The sequence below is a fragment of the Ambystoma mexicanum genome, chromosome 2p (genome assembly GCF_040938575.1).
Source record: "Ambystoma mexicanum isolate Mex_15411 chromosome 2p, UKY_AmexF1_1, whole genome shotgun sequence".
In the NCBI taxonomy this organism is placed as follows: domain Eukaryota; kingdom Metazoa; phylum Chordata; class Amphibia; order Caudata; family Ambystomatidae; genus Ambystoma; species Ambystoma mexicanum.
In genome coordinates, this window is record NC_090923.1 from 1,389,510,776 (window position 1) to 1,389,535,602 (window position 24,827).

Below are 24,827 nucleotides of genomic sequence, written 5' to 3' on the forward strand. Positions count from 1 at the left end.
TATCTTCATGGGTTGTTAATGACCCCCAGACCCATCCTGTGTGCCCAATTCCTTGTCCCGAACACCCCAAACTCAACCTGTGCTTCCAATCTGCCTTTGCTCCCACACTACAGATATGCCCCTGCCTCGAGTATTTTAATGTCTTATCATATCTGCCGGACTCCTCTGGTAAAATTATCTCAGACATTGTAATTACCCGAGCATACCACCCCAGATGTACCGCCTTCACCGATATATGTTTGTGGGCTTTTTATCACTCCCCTTCCAGTGCAGACCTTTGTACGAACCATTAAGGCCATATGCAACAGTCGCCAGGAAGGCTCTTGGTTTTTTTAATCTTTAAACAGCTTAAGGTGCATCACCTGTTAATGGGACAATGTGCAGATTGTTCAATGCAATGCACAGTGATGAACGGGGCAGGGGTACTTTATTGGGCATCCTTCTCGTTACCTGTGGGCTTCCACCTCGTTAGACCAGGCACCCCTAAATCCTACTGTGGTCAGCTAACGATTGGTAACTTTGCTGATGTATAAACTCACCAGCTGGGGGTAAGGTCCTAAAGGAAGGAGCCTTATCTATCTTTCTCCTTCCAGTACTTCCTGAGAATTCCCTAACCTTTTCCACCAAGCATACACATGATGTTGTCAGGATTGTACCAATAACCGATGCACTGGTTTGTTCCCGCTCTCCTCTCTCCGTTGCACTCCTTTCCCTGATGTTTCTACTCCTCTCGCCACCTCTACTGCAATACCCCTTGCCTCCCTTTTCCCCTTCTGTCCCTCCATTCTTCTCTCTTTCTCGATATTTCCCTCTCTCTCTCCTCCTACACTTCTCACCTCTCACTACACGCCTTTGTCTCTACTACCTACTCAGGGATACAGTGCTCTGCTGACTCTCCCAGGGATATTGTGCCCTGCACACCCTTCTCTACTAACCTCTTTCCCAATCTACCTAATGCACTCTCTTGCTATTATCACACACTCATTTCTCTCCTGCACCATATACCTACTACCCTCACCCCCCCCACTCTGTCTCCGACTCCTTCTCTCTACTACCTTCACTCTCATACTCTTACTCACAGCTTCACTCTCACATACTGATACTACATACTCAGTATCAGTACCTCACCAGCACTCTGCCACCAAATCTTCAGAATTATGCTCCTCTGTCATTCTCCACCCCTCTTGCCATCACCCCTGAAATCCACATTCTGCTCTTCGCACACTCCCCTTATATACTGTGTCTCCTGCCTTTAACCTCCCCCAGTCCCCCATTGGCCCCAGTGCTCACCTGGCTCTGGGAAAATCTATGCCCATCTTTTCCCCAGGGGCTGAGTTACATGGGGGAAACACGTTTCAAATAAACTCGCTAAGACCCTCACCCTTTTCCAGCACTTGTTGGTTTGCAGTCTCTGGTCTCTGGTCTCTTAGCTTTCTGTGGGTCTTGAATGTTATCTTCCTTGAGATGTTCCTTCGGTGCGTGATGTTTCTAATTCGGTTTGGGTTTTGGGGGGGGAGGTGAAGGGGGCTTCTGTGTTCCTGCTGTGCACCTACCATCTATCCTCCCTCCCAGTTCGTTTTCAGTTGCCCCACCATTTCCCTGGGATTGGTCGGGGTTGGCAAGTCTGGTTTTTGTTGTCTTTTTTTTGTTTGGCAAGGCAATTCCCAGTCCATTCACTGTCTGTTATTGATTCTATTCTCCAGGCTCCTTTTTGGGTTTTCTTGGTTGTCCCCAAAAGCCTTCTGGGGTTTGTTGTCCTAAAAACAGAGAGGAGACTCAGGCCAGAAAGAGTACTCTGGCATTGTGTGACCAGTGGTAGCATGCATGGCATGTGGGGAGGTAACAGGGACTGCCGTCCGTGCCCTGCACTCCCCCCTCACTCTCCCTACTTCTGAAAGGGGTCCCAATTTCCCCTGACCCTGTCATACCTTACACCATTTTGGTTTGCTCTCAAATGCACTCAGTTACTCCTTCCATTTCATTAAAACCCACCAGCGTCAGTCCTACTTTACAGGCTTCACTCAATCCTACAGTCAATACCAAGGACCTTACATTGTGCAGCCAGGTAATCCTCTGTGAGAAGCCTGAGTGGATGCAACTGGCATGCTTTCCCAACAGCTCAATCCTTGAAAACAAGCAGTCTACATGGAAACAGCATCTGTAGCAGATGAAATCCTTGTGCCGAACACTTAGGGTAGGATAGACCTCTCCCTTCGATGGACAGGATAGGGTGAAGGTTCCCACGACATGTTTGTCCTCGCTCATGAATGTCAGCTACTGCAGACCTGGCCAAAGCCCTGCTCCTCATGGTCTATTCCAGCCTGTCTGTCCGCGGGCGGAAACTGCACAATCGCACGCATCGAATCCACTCCACCCCAACATGTGCAGCCAATAGGATTACAAGAAATACTATGCGTCACTGAGCTCTACAAACAGTGCATTCATTCTGTGTCGCCATGCAGCCAATGTTCCTAGTAATGTTTGCACCACTGCGCGATGTAAGCACGGACAAGTGGTAACCCCAAGCGGCTTGCAGCATACCATGTGCCCCTCTTTTATACAGAGTTTGACCGGAGGTCCTCAGAAGTCAGAATCCCAAAAGCAGAATGACAAATACTGTCAGTCCTCGAAGGCAGTCTCTGAGGCAATTTCCCTTCTTTGTTACTTTATTTGCATAGCTGACTGATTCTTCATTTTGATTCCAACTGGATTATTGAAAACTGAAATTTCATGAATGTGCAGGGTTTTTTTTTCCATTTCTGCTCCTTGCTTATGTTAAGAGACATTTTTAAACCAGAGTATGAGACCTGTTCTTTATATATTTTTTTATTAAAGTAATTTCTGGACATGTGTATGGCATTTAATGTGTATTTGAATTTTCAAAGTTGCAATTGTGAATTAATGGTATCACAAATATTTAGCTTTCAAATCTTTCTGGTGAAAATAACATTTGTTTTCTCACAAGAGCAAACCTGTTCTCCAAGAAAATAGGTCTACACATTTTAATGTACAAAACATGCAAGGTTTTGCCCTTAACTTTTGGAGTTGAAGGAGGCAAACTTATATATTCACACAGCTCTACCTTTCACCCATTAGCCTGTGGTGTGTGCGCTCCGACTAGGCAGCCATCCCTGTGTCTTATTTTACAGGCCATGTCGAAGTTGGGTCTGCGACAGATACATGGTGTCACACGCATCACGATCCGGAAATCCAAGAATATTTTATTCGTCATAACCAAGCCTGACGTCTTCAAAAGTCCTGCTTCGGATATTTACATTGTGTTCGGAGAGGCTAAGGTGAGTTACATTTACATTTCCAAGACAATCCTCACACTTTTTTAAGTAATTCTACTGTGTGCACTGCAACTATATAGATATCCAAGTATGGGCTGCTGTAAATTACATGCCCATGAAACCATCGTTGAGCTGTGGTACCATAAGAAAGATAGGATGTAACTGTTTATTAATGTCACTAGAACTGAGATGGCATTCTAGTAGTCTTGCAATTCACTGAAAACTAGCCGTTTTAAATTTTTAGTAACTTGGTTTGGGGAAGTATGAAAAGATGTTTCTTTTCTAAAGAGTAAAGTGTTCATTGAAAGCACAGCCTATGTCCAAACTGTAAACCTGGAGTAAAATGGTTAGAACAATATAGTGATTTCATACCATTGTTAAAAAAAGGTTAAGCAGCTGTTTATAGCACAGAAGAAATGGAAACTGAGCTATCAAAGTAATGAAATTATGTGGTGCATTGCCTGAAGAGCAGGGAACAGGTGAAGTGGGACAGTCAAGTGCTCATTCGTTCTAGGTGAAAAGATCTGATTTGGATCTTTTCACCTAAAAACAGATTTAGAAAGACCGCTCCGTGACCACATGGAGCGGCCTTTCTGAATGGAACTGTCACGCCCCTGCCACACACAAGTGTGCGCAAGGGCTGACGGACACGTCTGGAGCCGGAAGCGCAGGACGAGAACTGGTAAGTGTGGGGGTGTGTGTTTGTATGTGTGTTGGTTTAGGGGGTGGGGGATGGGGCTGGGGCTGAGAGATGGGGAATTCCGCGGGATATGGTGGGGTTAGGGGTGGATGGCGATGGGGGGAGACTACTGGTGGCTCTGGGGGGGATCCCACCCCCTCTTAAACATTTTTATTTAAAACCTGCATTTCAAAGGTTTCGAGAGAGACCTTTACAATACTGGTTTTCCGATCAATATAAAATTGGGCATTGTCAAACAGTCTTTTTCTCTTGAGACTTTTAAAATGCTGTCTTTTCACATGGAACGATGCTCATTAAAGGTGTTTGTAGAAACTGCTATTTAGCAGTTAAAAAACATATGTCAGAAGTTAAAAATGGTGTGTATAGATGTGTATATATAATTACACACATGTATCCTTTCGGGAAGCATACAGGTACTGTATATCATATGATGTCATTTATGAGTACTGGTAATGTGGTATCATGGAGTGGTTTGTAAATCTCACCCGTACAAATACTTCAGCTATCCAATTTAACTTGTAGTTTTCCGTTATGGTAACTAATCAATGTACTCAGTATTACGTATGAAATGAATTAAGTAAACAATAATACAATGTATACTGCAAATTGCTCCCAGTATTTTACACGTTAATTTCTTATTTTGATAATAAATCGAATGAATGAATTGAGTGGCTTCATTTGTTGCAGCTACAGAGACCTCCCAAGTAATTCAGTAGAATGCCATGATAGATGTGCAATTTCAGATTTCTGAAAACCACGAGAAATGAAAAATAAGCCACACAAATATTCATATACATGCATCCTAATTGGAGTTTCACTAGATAGCCAATAGATACGGCAGGGTGCAGTGTAGCGTGTTGTAAAGTGGAGTAACATCCTCCCTTTCTACCCCTCCATTTTGATGTTCTCTTCTGTCCTTGCTTCCTCTACTTCCCTCATCTCCCTGCATCTACTACTTTATCCGGTTAATTGCTGCTGCTCATTCACTGCCAACACCTTGTCTCTTTGCATTCCTCACATGTTTGTTCGTCCTTCAGATTGAAGACTTATCACAACAGGTCCACAAGGCTGCCGCAGAGAAGTTCAAGGTCCCGATGGAGAACTCTCCTTTGATCACAGAGGCTGCACCCACGCTCACCATCAAGGAAGAGAGTGAGGAGGAGGAAGAGGTAAGGCGGCGACATTTCTTCATATGATTTTTGTTTTTTTGTTGTAAATTTGGCTTTATTGGTTTACAAATATTAGTCATGGTAAAAAGGAAACATTTCAAAAACATCGGATTACAAGACAGCTCAAAGGAATTCTGCATACTTAATATTCTTTACAGTCTCGATGTCTCTGATTAGGTTTTGCTAAAGTCCATGACTCCCCTCCCTCGCTCCCCCCTCGGTCGTGCAGGTCTCAGTTCAGTCATTGCAGCGTTTATCCTGTGTGAATCGCAGTTTCTGCGTGTCATAAGGATCGCTTTAGGAGTGGGAATAGTGCGGTGTGGAAGCATTGTACACCTTCATACTGTGCCTTACCCCTCAGTTGGCGGGTTATACGTTGAACCACGGAAGAGTCCGCTTCAGAGATATTTGTTTTTGTAGTCTGTCCATAGGGCTTCAGTTTGTGATGACCTTCCGTGCAGTGATGCTGTTATGTGCTCCATAATACACATATTGGTGGCAACGTTTATCCATTCGGATTTAGTAGGCACAGAGTTGGATTTCCATTTCATAACCAGTACAGCACGTGCTGCGAGGAGAAGTTGTGGGGCTACATCTCTTACTCTTGACCATTCTTCCTCACTTTTCTCGAGGCCAAACAGTACAAGGTAGGGGTCAGCTGTTCTCGTGATACCATCAATCTCTTTAATCCACCTGAGGACTTCGTTCCAGAAAACTTTGATTCGAGAACAACCCCACCACATGTGCCAGTAGTCAACGTTAACTCCACATCTCCGCCAGCATTTCGGGTTGGCCGTTTGAAACATTTTCGAAATTCTAACAGCGTCATATTGTCATCTATGGAGCAATTTAATGGCGTGAAGTTTGTATTGGTTCGAGATGGAGATTCGTGTCGCTGCTAGACACATGGTATCCCATAGCTCTGAGGTGATTTTTTTCGCCTAGGTCCCTTCCCCACCTATCTCTCAGTGAATCTGTAGTCCCTGCACATGCTCCCAACAGTTCTCTGTACATTGCTGATATCAGACCCTTCATTTCTGTCCTTGAGTCAAGTATCTTTTCAAAGGGTGTGAGGCCTCGCATTAATTGGGACTTCCATATTGGTCTCGTCAAAACACCCTTTATCTGTAGATAATGGAAGGTGGATAGAGGGCCAATTCCAAGGGCCTCCGTCAGGCCTGGGAGGGATATAAAGAAATCTTCTTTTTTTTGTTGTTGCCCAACTCTCTCTAGGCCAGCCTCGTACCAGGCTTGAAAATGTTCTACGTTAGGTATCTTGATCGTTGATTCTGGGTGACCATAGGTGGCTTAAAGGGGCGGGCCATGTAGTAATGTTGTGCATGTTCTTGCCCTGTGTCCAAATGTCCCATATCGTGGTCAGTATTGGGTGACCTTTATGTTTTCTGGATATCAGTTTCTTGGGAGACCATAGCCACTCAGACACTGTGGCTGGCGAAAAATAGTGGTTGTCCATAGCGACCCATTGGATATTCGTGAGGTTACGTAAGTGGGGGATCAGAACTCTAAGTTTGGAGGCTTCATAATATTTTTGTAAGTTAGGCAGCCCGACCCCAGCCCTCTCTTTGGGAAGTGTTAGGGTTTTGTACGGAATCCTTGCTTTCTTCCCTTGCCAGAGGAACCGAAGGAGGGCTCTTTTGGTTTCAAGAAAAAAACTGGTTGGGATTGTAATAGGTAACATTTGAAAGGGATATAGGAATCGGGGGAGGGACACCATCTGAATCGCGTTAAGTCGACCTAACCAAGAAATTGTGAGTTTGTCCCACCTTGCAAGATCCGCCCGGAATTGACGTAATAGGGGGGGGGGGGTTTGCTTCGTAGAAATCATTTATCTGTCTAGTAATTTGTATCCCCAGATATTGTAATTGTGCATGTTCAATTTTGAGACCCAGTGTGGAGAATTTAGCGGTTAGTCTCTTCCTGACCCTGTAGAGGGAAGAGTATGGACTTCTGTTTATTCACTTTGAACCCTGAGAGTCTGCCGTACTCCTCAAATAAGTGGAGGGCTCGGGGATTGAAGTTATGGGGTTAGTGACGTGAAGAAGGATGTCGTCTGCATTAAAGGCCACCTTGTACTCCGTTGTCCCCAGGTGAATACCCTCAACCCTGGGGTCAGCCCTCATTGTTATTGCTAGGGGCTCTAGGGAAAGCGCAAAAAGGATCGCGGAAAGGGGGCACCCCTGGCGAGTTCCACGTTCCAAACTAAACCATCTAGAGTATTCACCATTTACAAATAACAATGCTTTGGGGTTTGTGTATACAAATTATTTATTTCAAAGAATTGGGAAATTACGGTTTCCATTTGCGCTTTAAAGACTGCATCTTTCCATAGGCTTTCATTACTATGCCATTTTCCGCCTCTGGATGGCAGGTTAGACCATTGCATATCTGTAAGGACCATATCGTGGTCTGACCAAGTGATCGGGGTGATCTGAGTGTGACATCACCTCGAGCTCTCTGGCTAGGGGTGAGCTCTCTGGCTCTGGATAGTCAATTCGGGTGTACGAGTTATGGGGATTTGATTAGAAAGTATAGGCTTGTTCCTCCGGATGATAGACTCTCCATGAGTCCCTCATATTATACAGTTCCATCGTACCTGCGAGATCGGTTTGGTCGGTTCTGCTGTGATGTTTCACATTGGGGTTGCCGGGTTTGTGAACTTTGGTCGGATCTGCCATTGGTTGAAGTCACCACCCAAGATAATATAGCCTGCTGCTTCAGACAATATCTTCGGAATCATTCTGGCAAGGAATCTGGTCTGGCCAGTATTTGGGGAATAGAGGGTAGAGATTGTGACGTCTACTTTACGCATATGGCCATTGACTAGGAGGGTTCGACCTTCTACGTCGGACCACATCTTCGTGAGTACAAAGCCTATGCTTTTCCGAATGAGGATCCCAACCCCCCCCCTCTCCTCAGTGGACCGGAGCCCCAGAATTCTGTTCCAACCCGCTTTGGCAGGATTCGTTGCTCTTCTCCCTTTATGTATTTTGTTTCCTGCAAGAGAAGGATGTCAATCTCGGCCCTGCGAAATTCTCTGGCCACAAGTGATCTTTTTGTTGGAGAGTTTAGTCCTTTGACATTGAGTGTGCCCACTCTCAAGGGGGACGCAGTCCCTGCATTAGTGTTTGTAGCCATTGATTGTTCGTGCAGGAGGATATCTCTTAACGGCTAGTTGTTGCATATCAGTTGTCGGTTGTACGCTGCGTGGACTGCATTGGTTTACCATAAATGCTGCTCTGACCGCTTCAAGGACCTTGGACCCCCCCCACCCCCCTCCCTCCCCTCCCCTTCCCAGTCGGTGGCGTCCGATCGCTCCCGGTTGACTGCAGCGAGTCGGCGTCGAACCACCTTTAGGGGCCGTTACGTCACGCCCCTTGTTCAATTGTGCCATCTTTGTTTAGATTGAGCCCCCCATAGGCCCCCCCCAATTATCTTCATTGGGATTGTAGGGTTTTATTGATTGTGCTGATGTTAGTCTTTTGTATATGCCCCATAGAAAGCTGATTAGATTTTATCTTACCGGTACTGTGGCGCTGGAGGTTACCTCTCCGACACTTTCAGGACCCTTTCACTTTCTTTCTCCGGGCACCCTGAACACGCCATTCCAATTCCTCTCCTCGAGTTTCATTCCGGTTGGCGTCATCCCCACTGGTTCCGAGGATGTCACATATGCATGCCTTTCTTTTTCGGATTTCAATTTATGCCTGGTTCCTTCATATTCAAATGTCAACGAGAAGGGGTAGCCCCACCTGTATCGAATGTTCCTCTCTTTGAGTCTCTTTGTGAGGGGGCCGCACATCCTTCTAAGGGCTAATGTCAGAGAGGACAAGTCCTGGTATATCGAAATTTGAGCTCCTCCCAGCGTGATCGATCGCTCCTTCTGGCCTTTTCGAGAATTCAAGCTTTGTCTTGAAATTGGGCAAGGACCGATCGTGGTCCACCCGTGGGTCCTCCGGCTCTATGGATTCGTTCCGTTATCGGCTCATCTACCGCATCGTCTGCCGTCAGAAGTTTGATAATGTTGTGGAGTGTTTCCTTCAAATCCGCTTCCGTTTCTCCATCCCTTTCCGGGATTCCAAAAATGCGTATGTTGTTCGTCTTTCTCTATTCTCTAAATCATCGAGCTTCAGTTGGAACTCCTCCTCTCGATGTTCTAACTCATTCATTCTCTGATCAAGTTGGGTCTCTAGCGTGTCTATGGAGGCCTGATTGTTTTCGACCCTTTCAAGTCTATCTTCCATACTGTCCAATCTCTGGGTTATCCGGTCTATTTTGCCTCCTATGCTAGTGCCTAGATTCTTGATTTCCCCCAGGAGGGCGGCAATATCCCCCTTTGTTGCTGCAGCAAGGTCATTTTCGGTAGAGGAGGGGTTTGCCATTGTAGGTTTAGTGAGGTCAGGAGAAGTATGGGTATAGGCAAAAAAGGACAGCTTGTGTTGAGCGTTCATATGGATCACCTGCCGCAGTATCTGATGTGCAGGGCGCCATGCCCAGTTACATCCTGTGTCGCAGATTCGCTGCCAAGTAGTTCGGGGTGCAGAGTACGCCGTGGGATTTAGTTGGAATCTACGAGAAGCAAGTTTTAAGCCTCTTTGGGCGTCAAGGGTTAATGGTGGCACCCTTGTTGGCGTGTCTGCGTCTCCTTCCGAGCCCTGTCAGGGGGCACGCACCTGTATTAGACCACTGTATAATGCCGTATAGCTCTGTGTGTGCCTCAGGGGATAACTCGGGCCTCACAGTATGGCGTTATCGAAACTACACAGGGTTTTAGCTTCTCAATCAGAAATAACGTGATTCAGAGCTTCAGAAAGGAGAGGGGCACCAAAACACATATATGCCCTGAGGTGAGCAGTATGAGTAGGACCATTTGTCCCGCTGATGCGCTGGAGCAGGGGCGAACTGTGTGAGAAAGCAGTGCTTTCTGCCTCCAGCCCACGCGCCTCTTCGGCAGAGCCCACTGCGGCCCGCTTTCTGGGCAGCAGCACGGTTGGTCTCTTAGGGGCAAGCGAGTGCGGGCAGCAAAAATTCCCCGTCCCTCACCAGAGGCACGTCATGGAGTAGTAGGGAGGGGGCCTCCGGCAATAGTTCCTGTGGAGCCCTGTGATCAGGAAAGTAGCGGGCGCTTGGGCTTCCCTCCGTTCCACGGCCTGCGTGCGTATGAAGGCCTTGATATGACACAGGCGATCTGTGCTGTACCTGCTTGTGTCGAAGGACGGGCTGGGGAGAGAGCGCTAGGCTCTGTGTAGGTCGCTGATGTTGGGTGAGGCGGGGTGGCGTTCTCCTCTGTTCCCTTCCCCTGCTGTGGGGCATGCAGGCAGCTCGCGTGCAGCGGCCGATCACTGGCTCAAAGCGGGTCCGCGAAGTCCCGACACAACTTCGTTCGGAGCCTGACTCCTCGAGGGGTGCAAGGTCTCTCCCCTCCACTCCTGCATCCCGATGAAAAAGTTACGCTTCGATTCCCAGGTGGGAGGCAGCTTTCGTGGGGTCCAGAGTTAGGGCCCCGTAGTCCCAGCTTCTTCGTGCGCATGCAGCAGGATCTCGCACAGGGTGCCACTGGCGGTTAGGGGCCTCCGCTTTCCCACACAGATTTCACGGGTTGCGGAGGTCTGTTTTTCACTGGAATTTTTCCCACACTGGGGGTGGGGGTGGGGGGGCGTTCCGGCAGCCACGTCTGCATTCACTTTCGTCGGGGGGTGCCAAAAAGAGGGGGCTCAATCCGTCTTTCGGGGCGGCGCAGACAGAGCTCACGCAGAGAGCCTGTTCATCTCTGCGCCCCCTGGTGGCCGATCACCTCTTCATATGATTTTAATGATTCCTGTGGACAAAGCTATAGATTGAATAGACACTCTGGGTTGGTAAGAGGCCACACCAGAAGGTTCCGAGATTATGTAGAAGCCAATTCTACAAAGAGGACTGGTGGCACTACATTTTTGAACAAATGGTATAGGGAGAAGCATTTATAAACCGGAGAAGACCGAAGCTAGCCTGCGCACGAACTGAAACGGAGTGCTACAATTCCATTTCATGTAGCCGCCTGATTTGAATATGGTCGTTCTGAGCCATAAGAAGGCTGTTAGCATTGCCTAGCTACATGTGTGCATTTGAAACGCACTAATCCACTGGTAGACTAAAGTCGGCTGAGTCCCTTCCGGCGAAGGCCCGCTGGCAAAGGCCCTGTTTTGTGCTGTTTTGTGCCTGCTTGCGCACTGATGCGCAGCATGGCTCAGCCCCTCTGAGCTAGGATTATGACGGTATGCTATTTACGGTAGCCTTCTGCTTCGCTCATTGATCTGATTCCCAGACATCAATGCCAAAACCGTACCCTATGACAATAACTGTGCCTGATGTAATTCCATGGGCGTACGGTAAACTAATCCCTGAATTTAACTGGCACACCTACGAAACGAAGCTGCCCTAACTTTTGTTCATTCGCTGTCATAAAATGTATTGCATACCCCAATGGCACTGAGACATTAATGCTATGTTCCCTCACTACTGATTTGCCCACACATTTGCCTCGTTGTCACGCAATGACTGCCGCCTTTCCCACAGCGTCAGTTAAATTGTCTGTCTGGTCATTGCGCAGATGTCCTAATTGGTCACATGCCTCCGGCCTATTCGAACGGACCAATTGTTGCCTTGTGCTACTCCTATTTGCCAAAGACTGCTGCATTTACTGCTGTTCTATAATGATCGATGCATACAATGTTCTTTTCTAACTGCTGTTAATAGTGATTGCAGCATATATTCCTTCTAATCTATGCCTTATAGCATATATTGCTATCCAATTGCGACCGAATTGTGGACTTTTGCTGCTTATACCATTACCTAACTGCTGCCTAATAACATATACTGTGATTGTTGCATACACCTCTACCCAACTATTGTGTATCTGCCATAGGTGTACGACCTCCCTTTAAAAGATCCTACCATAGACTACTACTCCTATTTTGCGAATTGAAATATGATTCCTAACATTTTCCAGTTGACTCTACTATCGCTTACCATTCTAACGGTCATCCAAAAACTATAGCCTTAGACACTTATACTACAGGCTAACAACAATGTCTAACCTAACACTCCTACCCTCTCTCTGTAAGAAACAATAGACTGAGCCAGACGATCTTGCCTCCACGAACTGCGATCTAGTAACGTACCCAACCCCTGCCTTTACTTCAATAAAAATACCTTAAAGGTCAAATGGCCCTACAAACTAAACAATGTGGACATTTCTAACACCCTGAAATCTAAATCTAATAATCACCTTAAGACCAAAACCAATCTACCTAACCCTACGAACCATCAGGACCCCATAAAACGTCACCAAAATCTCTACCGCCCTAATAAATGCTAGGTCTCTAGTGGGACACGCCACGGAAATAGCCGACCTGATCTCTGTAGACGACCTGGACAACCTAGCGGTTACAGAATCCTGGCTACATGCAGCAGCTGGTCCAGCCCTCGCCTTAGCAATACCCGAAAACTACCAAATTCTTAGAGCAGATGGAATAGACGCCAGAGGAGGCGGTATCGCTCTCATTGCTAAATCCAAACTAGCATTAAGATTAGCTCCTTCACCCTCCAGTAAATCTTGTGAAATTCTTACAGCTAAAGTACCGATCTCCAACTCCCATACCTTAACTATATTCCTAGTATATAGACCTCCAGGACCTATGGGGTCCTTTTGAGGAGGACATCTCTGGCATTCTTTCCACCAATACCATAGACTCATCACAAATACTATTATTGGGAGACTTTTTAAACTTTGATTCAATGATCCTGCTGACAAAAATGCTCAGGCAATATCGAACATTCTCTCAGAACAGGGATTTACCCAAAGAGTGACTCAGCCAACTCACGTCAAAGGCAGAACACTAGACTGGGTGGCTGACATGAACTGTTAAACAGCTATCACCTCTATCCCACCTCAACCTTGGACAGACCACCTCCTGATTGCCTTCACTCTAACAATAAATAGGCAAATGTCCAGAGACCAAGCTATAGCCCCACCTCTCCTTACAAAAAATTAAAAAAACATTACGGCAGATAGGATACTAACGCATATCCTCCCTACCCTTAACTCACTCCAGAGTACCTCTGATCCTAACCTTCTAGTTGAGACTTACTGTGTAAAAGTAAACAAATGGCGCATTTGAATGCTTGGTTTACAACACAACTAAAAGCTCTTAGACTAGAAAAAAGAAAATTGGAAGCCACATGGCGACACACCCCATCTGAAGAAAACGAGACTAACTTGGTCACCTTTGCTGCCAATTATAAAAAAAGAAATAATCTGTACAAAAAATACCATGATAGGATTAGTAAACCATGTTCCAATACTAAGGAACTATTCACAATTCTATTCACGATGGAAGCTCCTATTCCATCCACAGATAACGTCACTAAGGACAAACCCTGGTGTACGAACATACAGAATGCCTTAGCAAACAAAATAGTACTTCTTCAAAGCAAGATTGCTGATGAGAGAGCCACTCTGCCCAGCCATAACACGCGAGCCACAAATCCTAATGAAGCGACCAATATATCGGATCAGTTCAAGTTTTCCAAAGCCTCCATCTTTGAAGTTGAAATAATTATCTCTTCCTTGGAACTGTCAAGATGTCAGACAATTGCCCTGCCCAGATAATCAAAGATGCAGCCAGAGACCTTGCACCTTTCATATCTAAACGTATTAACGCTTCTTTCTCAACAAATATTGTTCCAAGTAACTTAAAAGAATCATGGGTTTTACCTTTGTTAAAAAAGCAAACCTTGGACCCAACCATTCCGACCAATTACAGGCCAATTACAACGGTGCCCTTTCTACTTAAAATACTTGACAAAGTAGCATATCTTCAAATACAGAAGTACCTTGAAAATAACCATGTTCTAGGTGTCCGTCAATCAGGCTTCAGGCCACAACATGGCACTGAAACGGCACGAATTGACATAAAAACACAGATTGATTGAGTTTAAGGACAAAAGGAAAACTGCCTTGCTACTCCTTCTTGACTTGTCAGCCGCCTTTCACTTGGTGGACCACGAAGTTCTGTGCAAACACCTTGCCTCGGCGGCTCACTTCTCTAAGGATGCAATAGCTTGGTTCCAATCATTCCTAAATAACAGGACCATGAGAGTCTTCTCTCCATCAGCCTCAGATGACCCTATCCAGACAACGTGTGGCGTTGCACAAGGTTCTTGTGTCTCGTCAACAATGTATAATATATTCGCCAAGCCGCTGTTAGACAAATTGTCCAATTTGTCTGTCACCTACAACAACTATGCAGATGACACCCAGATCCTCATACCTCTCACGGGCGATTACCTTAAAGACACGGCTCTTGTGAATAAAATTTACCTTCTCATTCAGGCATGGATGGCAACCCATGGCCCCTGCCTGAATGATGACAAAACTGAGATCCTGATTCTGGGAACTGCTGCCAATTTGAAAAAACTTACACTAACTATTCTGCCTTTAACATTGACGGAAATACTATCAAGGTCATAAAGGAAATAAAAATCTTAGGTTTTTACCTTGACTCTACCCTAACCTTGAGTAAACAAGTAAATACTATGGCCCCAGCAACAGCTTATACTGGTAAGCTAATTAGGGCTTGTAGGCCCTTCATCTCTAAAACAAGTTGCATCACCCTAGCCAACGCCCTTATACTCTCGAAATTGGATTACTGAAATGCCTATACATGTGTGCAAGCAAGTACATTTTGAATAAAATTCAAATCTTACAGAATAATGTTCTTAGAACGGCTGTAAATATTCCAACTAGAGTGCATATATCAGAGCTAAGGAGACAAAACCACTGGCTGTCAATCAACAACAGAATCCTACTTAAAACCGCTTCACTAACATTTAAATGCCTTAACAAAGCTGCACCACCTTATCTTAGTGAGTGAATAGTCAGGAAAACCTCCACCCACCCATCTAGGACTGTTAACTCCTTCTGCCTCAACATACCTAGATTTAATTTAATAAAATCTGGAGGTAATAGTTTCCCTGTCAAGGCAGCACAGACTTGGAACACACTCCCACTTGCACTTAGAATGGACCAATCCTACTTCAGTTGTAGACGCAATACCTTGAACTGGTTGAGAACTAATGATATCTCACGCTACTGTGCCGCATTACTAGACATATTTTCATGTAATAGCTCGACTACTTGTTGATAATTCTGTTAACTATTTCATACTCATTATTTTTGTATGTACTTTCCACTTCCACCCTTTTTTCGTCAATCCTCACTTTTGTATTCTGTAACCTAAGCTTAAAGTAATCATGTACCGTTTGCGCCCAGTTACCTTCGGGTTTGGTGCGCCATACAAATAAAACAAACAACTTCTCCAACAAGGGGTTCTCCAGAGTTTTTCTTAAGCTCTTTATAGACACTTAATTGTTATGCCTCGTCTGGCTACACCCATGCTTGCAGGCGCTGCGTGTCTTTGGAGACCTGCCCTCCCCCATGGCTGACGGCTCAAGCTCCTTGCAAAACTACACAAAGAGCACATAGATGGAATACACCTGCATGTGTCGGGTCATTTATGCAAATCAACAAGGCCTTCTCTTCCTAAAATACTTCGTACATCTGCCTGTACTACGTTCTCATTCCCACTCTGCTTAGCTCTCCACCTGCTTACTCTTCCTTGCATGTATTCCAACATGTGGCTCATCATTGCATTTGTATAGAGCCGCTAATCACCAAAGGCATTAAGGCGCTAACATGAGAAATGAACAGACAAGGAATATCCCAGTTTAAGCAAATGGGTTTTAAGAGAAGCGTTAAACTGCTCAAAATCGAGCATGCTACGTATGGCCAGGCGGACGGAATTCCACAATTTGGAACCTGCTACAGAGAAGGCTCAGCCACCACATTGTTTCAGACGATATGATGGCACTGTTACAAGAAAGCAAGAGGGTGACTGCAAGACACGTTTCGGCCGATGGGGGAGACCTTTCTCCTGCAAGGACAGGCACCCTTTTTTATGATGAGCCCGATGAATCAAGCAGAGAGATTTGTATTTGATTTGCGCATCCACCGGCGGCCAATGAAGGTCTCGCCATGATTTGGAAACATGGTGGCCATAAGGAATACCTTTGGCAAGGTGTGAAGGAATCGTGAAGCAAGGCACAAACCGTTTTGTTGTGAACTTTGAATCTGTTGTCTAACTCCAATATCAGGATGGTTGAAAGCTTAACTTGCCCTATGCTAAGGTGGGTTTTCCCTAGCTGAACGAAACTAAGCAAAGTCGGAGTCCCAAAGTGCAACTTAAGTCTGTGTCCAAAACCTATCCTTGCCCTTACAACTAAAGCTAAACAATGTGTAGCGATGTCGGCAATAAAGGAAATGGTGATTGAAACAAAGTTCTGAGCTTCTTCCAGCTTAGAAAGTTGCACAAAGGTTTCGAGATTACCTTTCTCAAGTTTGAAATAGTTCCACAAATCCTTGGTGCTCCCTACCCCAAGTTCAAGGCACCACAGTTCCAACAAAAAGGGTCTTGAGACTCCCGTCCTAAACACAGCATTGCAGTAAATCAAGTCTCAAGGTTCCCTTTCCCAAATCTTCAAATTGCCAACTTATACTTGGTTTTAATGTTCAACACAACTCCAGATTAACTTGACACTCCTTATGGATAGAATTAACAGTTCACTTTAATTCTCTTTCTTGCTTTAATTCAACAATGTCTTTAGTGTTCACAATTAAGGGCTCCAAGGTTTAGGGGCAGTTGTTGGATCGCACAGTCCACCCATCACTCGTCAGCCTTCACAGGTTCTTCTGGATCTGCCTCTGCGTACATATTCACACTCGCTCAGCTTCTCCTTGTTGGCCTCTTGGCGTTGCCACAATGTGTTGCAGCTCCTTTTGCCAGTCTTCGGCCTTGCCGTACTGTTCAGTTCTTGGTGGTTTTACTTCTTCCCCACCTTTCTGTCACGCTCTTGTGCACACTTGCTTTCTCATTTTGAATGTTGCTTTCCAAATGGGCACATTCCCATTCATCTCATCGGCTCATAGCTTTGCCAACAAAGTTTCCATTCAATTTGGTATTCAATATTCATTATTTACTTTGTCGCTCAACTTCCATTAAACCCGTAGCCTTGGGTTGTTTTCAATGTGTGCACACTTTTCTGCTCATTCGGCATTTATCTTGCTTGCACACACCCCCCTCGGAACGCCCCGGTCTCAGGTGACGTTCCTCTGCACTCACCGTTCATTTCGGGCAGTTTCGATGGTTCACTGCTGCTCTGCCTGCTAGTTTTCCTTTCTCTGTGAGCCCCGCTTGTACTTCTGGTGCTTCTGTGTTCTCTGGCAGCTCTGCTTCTCTTCTGCAGATGCTGCCGGCAGCTTGCTTTTCCTTTGCCGCAGTTCCAACTGCGGTTATCCGACCACGCAGGCTCCTACACCTGTGTAAGTCTAACAGCTCAACTTGCTCTGGGCTCCACATGTTTTCGGGATAGTCTGGTGGCATCCTGGCTGCCCTTCAGCACCCACCACGGCTGCCTCGACTTGAACAGGATCCCATGCTGGTCTCTCGAACACAAGCCTCCCTCTGTGCCTCTCTGTTGCTCTTTTCCACTTTTCTTATTCACCTGCAACCACTTGACAGGTTACAGGTGTGTGGTCCCAATTGGACCTGCCTGACTGTAATTAGAGGGACACGCCTGACCTTCACAGTACTCTGCAGGCAACATCCTCATCCCAATACTAGTGGTGAAATGAGTTACTAGTGTTTACTACTCCTAGTTGCCTCTTCCTCGTCCCGGTACTGTCATAGGTTGAATGTGGGAACATGAGGGGGGATGCTTCACAATAGCCCATAAAGGCTATGGGAAGGTTAGGTTGGGTCTCAATAGGGAAAGGGGATACCATGTCTCGTCTGTGGATACTCTCCTCCCAGTCCTCAAGGACCCTCCACCCAGGTGATCCTCCTTCGCTTCTCTGCCCCCTGGGGTCGGGATCCAAAAGCAATGGCCTCTCCCTGGCCACCTAAGAAGAGGATCAGGGGGGGAGTGAGGATACCCTTGGGTTTCTCACATAGGCGAACGGCTGAATTCTGCAGTACCTGCAATTGATTTATCAGGTATTTAGGTTGAGCTAAAAAGGTTCATTACAATAGTCAATCTCCCATTTAGAAATGTAGCTATGACTGGAGCATGGAAGTTGGATGAGAATAAATGGCAGGATTTTGCTCATTTTCTTCAATTTGAAGAAACCCACAGTGCAGAAAGTTTATTTGTGACTCAGAAGAGCGAGCTGGTAACTTTTCGGCCAAGATTCTGGAAGAGGACCAAGTAAGGGTGGCCAAAAGTCTGCGACCCGTAGTGCATTGTGCTCTGCATGCTTTGGTGCGTAATGCGCAAAGTTCAGGGGTAAACCAGGGTGTTGATGGCGAGCAGCTTTGCAAGACCATTTCAAAGGAACCAAGCATTTAACTGCTTCAGAGCGGGCTGCCAGAAGCCGACTTAGCGGAAGATAGAGGGACAAGGGGCCCACTGTATAAGCAGTTTCGTAGTTGGAATTTACTCTGTGCTAATGCATTCGCATCCATACCTTTCCAGTTTCTCTAATGTTTTTTCTGAATGGATATACGCCGTTGTGGCTATAGCTTAGGGTGCTCTTGGCATCATTGGTTGCATTTGAATGACTACAACAATCGATTTCTGGCTCAGACTGACACAGCCAGCCTTTATCTAAATAGGAAAAGATGAGCGTTACTTGGGCCCATGAGAGCACTCTACAGGGTTTGACAGTGGTGAAGGTGATGACACCAGGATTCAAGTGATGCATCTCCCGATCCTACCTTTGGGAATGATGCCCCTCCCACCTTGCCCCATCCTCTGGAAATCTTCAGTCTAGTGCAGATGACCGGCATGATGCCAGGGGGAACCAACCAACAGTGTTTTCCTCCAGGCCCTTCTCACCAGATAAACATGCCTTTTCTCATCTCCTATATTGAGCATATACCCACTTGAATTAATCTCTGCATCAGAGCTCAGCCAGTACGCCTGTAGTGTTTTCGAAATTCCAAAGGCCCAGTCATTCTGTTTAATTTAATTGCAATTTTTTCAAGAAACTTTAAAAAACTACCAAAAATAAACCTAATTCATCACAATGCACTGCTTTGTTTCTCCACATTTGATCGGATGTAGAACGTTGGAGGTAGAACGATTCCCTTGGGTTGGTTAAAGGCCTCTCGTCAGGTTTCAGGGTGTGCCCCATCCTGTTCATAAGCAGTTCATGTAGCTGTCAATGTTCTCACCGGCAATGCCTCCAATCCCAAACATTGTAGGAACAGCAAAGGTTTTCACCCCTCTCACAGCCAACGGAGCATACATCTATCCAAACATTAAGTAAAAATAAGGGACAGTGGATACATCTTCTGAACAAGTTTCCCCTTTTAAGCTTCTCATTTAGAGAGAATTCCACATGTTAAAAGGGTTGTGGAGGGCTCTAGCATTCCGACTTCGCCCTTGGTCTATCTCACCAGTGCCCACATTTCTGAAGCTTGTTAATCTGCTTAGAATCGCATGCTGTGCATATAGTCCGACGTCCAGTGGTAACCACAGAATATTGCATCTTGTCTTTCGGGGACCAAAAGGGGATGTCGGCATAGGCGTGTCTGTAACACTATCCCTAACGTGACGTGTAGTGTACCCAAAATCCCTCACGCGCTGAGGTCCCTCAGATTGTTTTTTTCGCCCAGATAACTGGTCGCCCTATAGCAGAGCTCTTACAGAAGAGACATTGTTTCTTATACCGACGGTTATTCCCCGTTAAGTCACTTTGGTCACAAGAACATCTTCGACGAAGACTGCGGGGGATTAGTCTACGGCGGTGGATTTTGGCGCTTAAGATCCGGCGGCCAGATTTTCCACGTGGTCGGTCCTCTGGCCGACCTTTACAGTAGGTAGAGTGGGGTCAGGGTGGTCATATTTTCGGTATGTCTTTCCTCCTTTCCCCTCTTTACCCTTTTGGTCTGATCATCTTCCCCTTTGGCTATGGAAAGGACTCCTTTTAGATTCTGCCCTAAGTGTAGGGTCAGATATCCTTGGAAGGACGAACACAGGACGTGCAACGCCTGTCTCCCCCTAGAGCACGATGAAAATCAGTGTGCGGCCTGTAAACGCCTTCGGCCTAAGACCCTTAAGGAGCGGCGTGTAAATCGGTGGGCTGCGTATGGTATGTCGCGGGTGGAACCCCCTTACCCCACCGCCACATCCGCTGAGAGTGACGGGGGCACCTCAGATGACCAAACATCCGTTTGGATGTTATAAACCTCGAGGGGACACTTCTAGGTCCGCCACGCCCGTCCCCGACCCTTTAAGGCCTGACTCTGGTCTCTCTTCAGGGACAACACCCGGCGACAGGGGCGTACAAACGCATCATACTAAGGAGACAACCCCTACACCGTTTTTGACGTCTTCGCCATTAGGGCCGCCGAAAATTTTGACGGTTTCCTCAGATCCAAAGCCTTCCCCGCATCTGCAGCAGCGTCTTGAGACTGGGCAATCAAAATCAAGTAAGGGCGCTACTCCAAAAACTTCACATGTCGAAGCGCGGAAATCCGGCGCTGTGACAGTCCCAAAGGCTGCAGTAGGCCCAAAAACTATGACTAGGCCTCTAGTCGAAAAACCGACCGCTAGGCCCTCTAGCGCCGCGGAAAGTAATAAATCTACCGATAGACCATCGGAGAAGCCTATCTCACACCGATTCAGCGACTATTGAAGACCGGAGAATTACAGCGGCGGTGGGTCTTACCCCAGTTCCGCCTAAAATCATGAGACAAGCCGCGGAAAGATCTTCGGATGCGGTTTGGGACTCTGATTCTTACGATACGTATGAAGATGGCCAAGAGCATCTTTCCGACACCCTAAGACTTTTCTGCGCCGTAGGGCGGAAGATGACGTTTTTCCACACGCAGGTACGCCTCGGTCCTCCAAATGGACTAGAGAGAAATTCGAAGGGTGTATGGATCGGCTGGAGAAGCTTATCAGTTTTTCTGATCATCCATCCCCGAAAAAGGTCTTGTGTAGAGCCCAACCTCAATTTTTCTTCTCATTTTCAAGATCAGCCTTCTGTCGCCGTCCAGCAGGAAGACATTGTAAATGTCCCTATATGTGTCCATGTGGACAATGAAGAGGAAGAAGCTTAATTTCTGCAGAATTATGAGGAGGAACAGCAGGGTACCAGAGACAACTGGGAAGAAACCCAGCAGGAAGGAACAGACCCATGGACACTACCACATCAAGATCAGGACACTGATGTTTTGTGCCTAGATTCCCCTCCGTCCTCCCCGGCTCGCCAGGTCTCACCTGTAGGTGACCAAATTGCCTTCAACTCTATGTTGAAAAAAGCAGCTGAACACTTTCAAATCTCCACTCAAGAGGCTGTGCCTGAGCAATATTTTGTAGAGGATATCCTTGAGAAGCCTCCATCTAGCCAAGCCACCCCCCTCCTTAATTCCATCAAGAGTAGGGTGGCCCCCTCCTTGGTATCACCAGCTCAAACTCTGGCAGTGAACCCAAGAGTGGAAAAAATGTTTCGCCCTTCTCCTTCCGACCATCTATACATTAGAGGGCACGCCATCCCAGACTCGTTGGTAGGGACTACCACCCAGAAAAGGGCAGGGGTACCCCTTGCCACTGGGGAAGCACCTCCAGACAAGGAATCCAAAAGGCTGTATGCTCTAGGCAAACGAGTCACCTCGGCTGCCGCATACACTACGCGGATTGCTAATAATACCACACTATTGGCAAGCTATGTTGACGTTCAGTGGAACCTGCTCCAGGAAGGCCTCCAAGAGGTTCCTGAACCCATCAAATCCAAGGTTCTCTATTGTAATCGAGGGAAGACAAGTTAACCAGAATGCGATTAAAAACACCCTGGGCACGGCTGAAACAGCAGTCGGGTCTCTAGCCCAAGGGACCCTACTTAAAAGACACGCTTTGCTGTGTACTTCAGGGTTTAAACCAGAGATGCAAGCCTCTCATCAATAAGCCTATGGAGGAATCTAACCTCTTCGGGAAAGCGGTTGATGAGGCCTTGGAAACAGCTAAAAAACAGCATGAGACTCTTAAGTCTCTGCAACAGATCACACAAAAACCTTCCTCCAGAGAGGTAATAACTCTCGGCGGTCCTTTCGAGGGCAAGCCCGTGCTGGTCAAAACAACTATGGCACGGGGAATTTCAACACAGGACAAACTTCAGGAAGCCCTGCATACTACCCTTCAAGGGGTCAGCGATGCGGCAAAGGCAGAGGCCGAGGCCCCAATCCCAGAGGAGCCGCAGCCTCTGGTCAGAAATGACCACCAGATCCAGGTCCCCCTCCCATGACACCCTGGTCGGGGGGGCGATTAACATTTTTCCTCACGGCATGGGAGGGGATAACTTCAGACCAGTGGGTCATAAAGACGGTCGCCCACGGGTACTGCGTGGAATTCGCCGGACCTCCACAATGCAGACCGCTGCGCTCGCGCCGCCTTTCGCCGGACCATCTGGAGATCCTGAATCAAGAGGTGGAAGCACTGCTGGGAAAGGAGACAATAGAAGCCGTCCCTATTCTTCAGGTAAATAAGGGTATTTATTCAGTGTACTTCCTTGTACCCAAAAAGGACTTCACCATGCGCCCTGTTCTAGACCTGCGCCCAGCGAACAAGTTCATAAAACCCCAGAAGTTTCGCGTGGTAACACTACAGGAGGTGATCGCACTGCTGAAACAAGGGGACTACATGGCAACATTGGACATGAAAGATGCATACTTTCATATTTCAATGTTGCCAGCGCACAGGAAATATCTAAGGTTCATGATAGAGGACAGGCATTACCAATTTAAGGTACTTCCCTTTGGCATTGCCTCGGCGCCAAGGGTGTTTACCAAGGTTCTGGCAGTGGCTGCAGCACACCTGCGCAGACTATCCGTCCCAGTTTACCCTTACCTCGACTGGCTCATCACGGGGGACTCATTCAACACATGTTTTTCGAACACCCAAAAAACAGTAGATCTTCTCTTCAGTCTGGGTTTCTCAATCAACGAGAAGAAATCCAGTCTAGTCCCCAGTCAAACAAAACAATTTCTGGGATTCCTCAATATGTAGCCAGTCGGGAGGTGACGGTGCGCAAAGCCATGTGCTTGCTAGGAATGATGGCGTCGTACATATACTTGGTTCCCCACGCGCGGCTGCGCATGCGTCCCATGAGAGAGTGGCTCAACAGCCAGTGGTGTCAGGCCAGCGGACAATGGGAAGATCTGGTAGTTGTCTCGCCAGCCCTCGTTCTCTCTGTAGTGGTGGTGAAGAGAAAACCTCTTGAAAGGGAAGACCTTCACCACCCCTGCAGTGGAAGCCACTCTCACGACAGACCCATCTCTCACGGGGTGGTGGCCTCACCTGCTTCAGCAGACAGCGCACAGAGTGTGGTCCCCTCAAGTAGCGTCCAACCATATAAACTTACTGGAGCTATTAGCGGTGTTCAAGGCATTGAAGGCCTTTCAAATGCAACTACAAGGGAAGACAGTGCTGATTTTAACATACAGCACTAGAGCAATGTATTACCTGGACAAACGGGGGGGGGGGGGCACTCACTCTCCAAGGCTATCCAAGCTGTCCCAAAACATTTGGATATGGGCGTCCAAAAACACAAGATGTTTCTGTTGTCCCAACATGTTCCAGGGGAACTCAATCTTCTGGCAGACATGATCAGCAGAGATTTTCCTCTGCCTGAAGAATACGAATGGCGTCTGCACGAAGACATTGTGTCCAACATCTTTGCAGAATGGGGCTTCCCAGAGATCGACCTGTTCGCAACTCAGGCGAATGCCCAATGCCAAGGCTACACCTTCAGGTACCCCCAGAACCGATCCAAGGGGAACAGTCTCTGGATAACATGGTCAGGGAAATTTGTCTACGCTTCCCCCCGACTACCCTTCGCAACAAGTTAGTGCACAAGATGCACCAGGAACCAGTTACCATGATACTGGTGGCCCGCCAACCCTGGTTTGCTCACCTGGTGGAAATGTCCCTCTCCCCACCAGTGAAACTACCTTGCCCATACAACATGTTGTCTCAGGACAGGGGGGGAGACCCTACACCCATGCCCACAAACTCTGAACCTAGCAGCTTGGCTCCTGGGGCCATAGTTTGGACACCTACAGCTCCCTCAGAGGTGCATGGACATACTCTGGGATGCTAGGAAACCGAACACACATTATTTCTATGCCAGCAAATGGAAACGTTTTGTTATCTGGTGTAATTCCAAGGGCATCAATTGCTCACCCACACACATTGTGCTGTACCTAACCCATCTGTTGGACACTGGGTTAGTCTTCAATTCCCTAAAGGTTCATCTGGCTGCGCTGTCAGCCTACACCACATCACAACAAAGTGTTGTGGTGGAAGATACCGGTGATTAAGGCCTTTATGGAAGGGGTTAAGAGGATTTATCCTCCCATTTCTCACCCAGCATCTGGATGGGACCTAAATCTGGTTTTGACCAGGCTCATGGGAGCTCCCTTTGAGCCTATGCATAAAGTAAGTCTGAAAGACCTGACTTACAAAACGCCCTTCCTAGTGGCCATCACTTCTATCAGAAGAGTTGGCGAACTACAGGCACTTTCTGTTCTTGACCCCTTTGTTACAGTC

At 46.9% G+C, this 24,827-nt stretch overlaps 1 protein-coding gene across 1 annotated transcript in view; it reads left to right on the forward strand.

Moving 5' to 3' along the window:
- The window catches only part of LOC138567529 (uncharacterized), a 437,945-nt gene that overhangs the window by 378,315 nt on the left and 34,803 nt on the right, over nt 1-24,827 (forward strand). The window contains exons 6-7 of the mRNA XM_069645810.1: nt 3,150-3,296; nt 5,031-5,162. Of these exons, the coding sequence (XP_069501911.1) occupies nt 3,150-3,296; nt 5,031-5,162 (279 nt within the window). The remainder of the gene's footprint in view (nt 1-3,149; nt 3,297-5,030; nt 5,163-24,827) is intronic.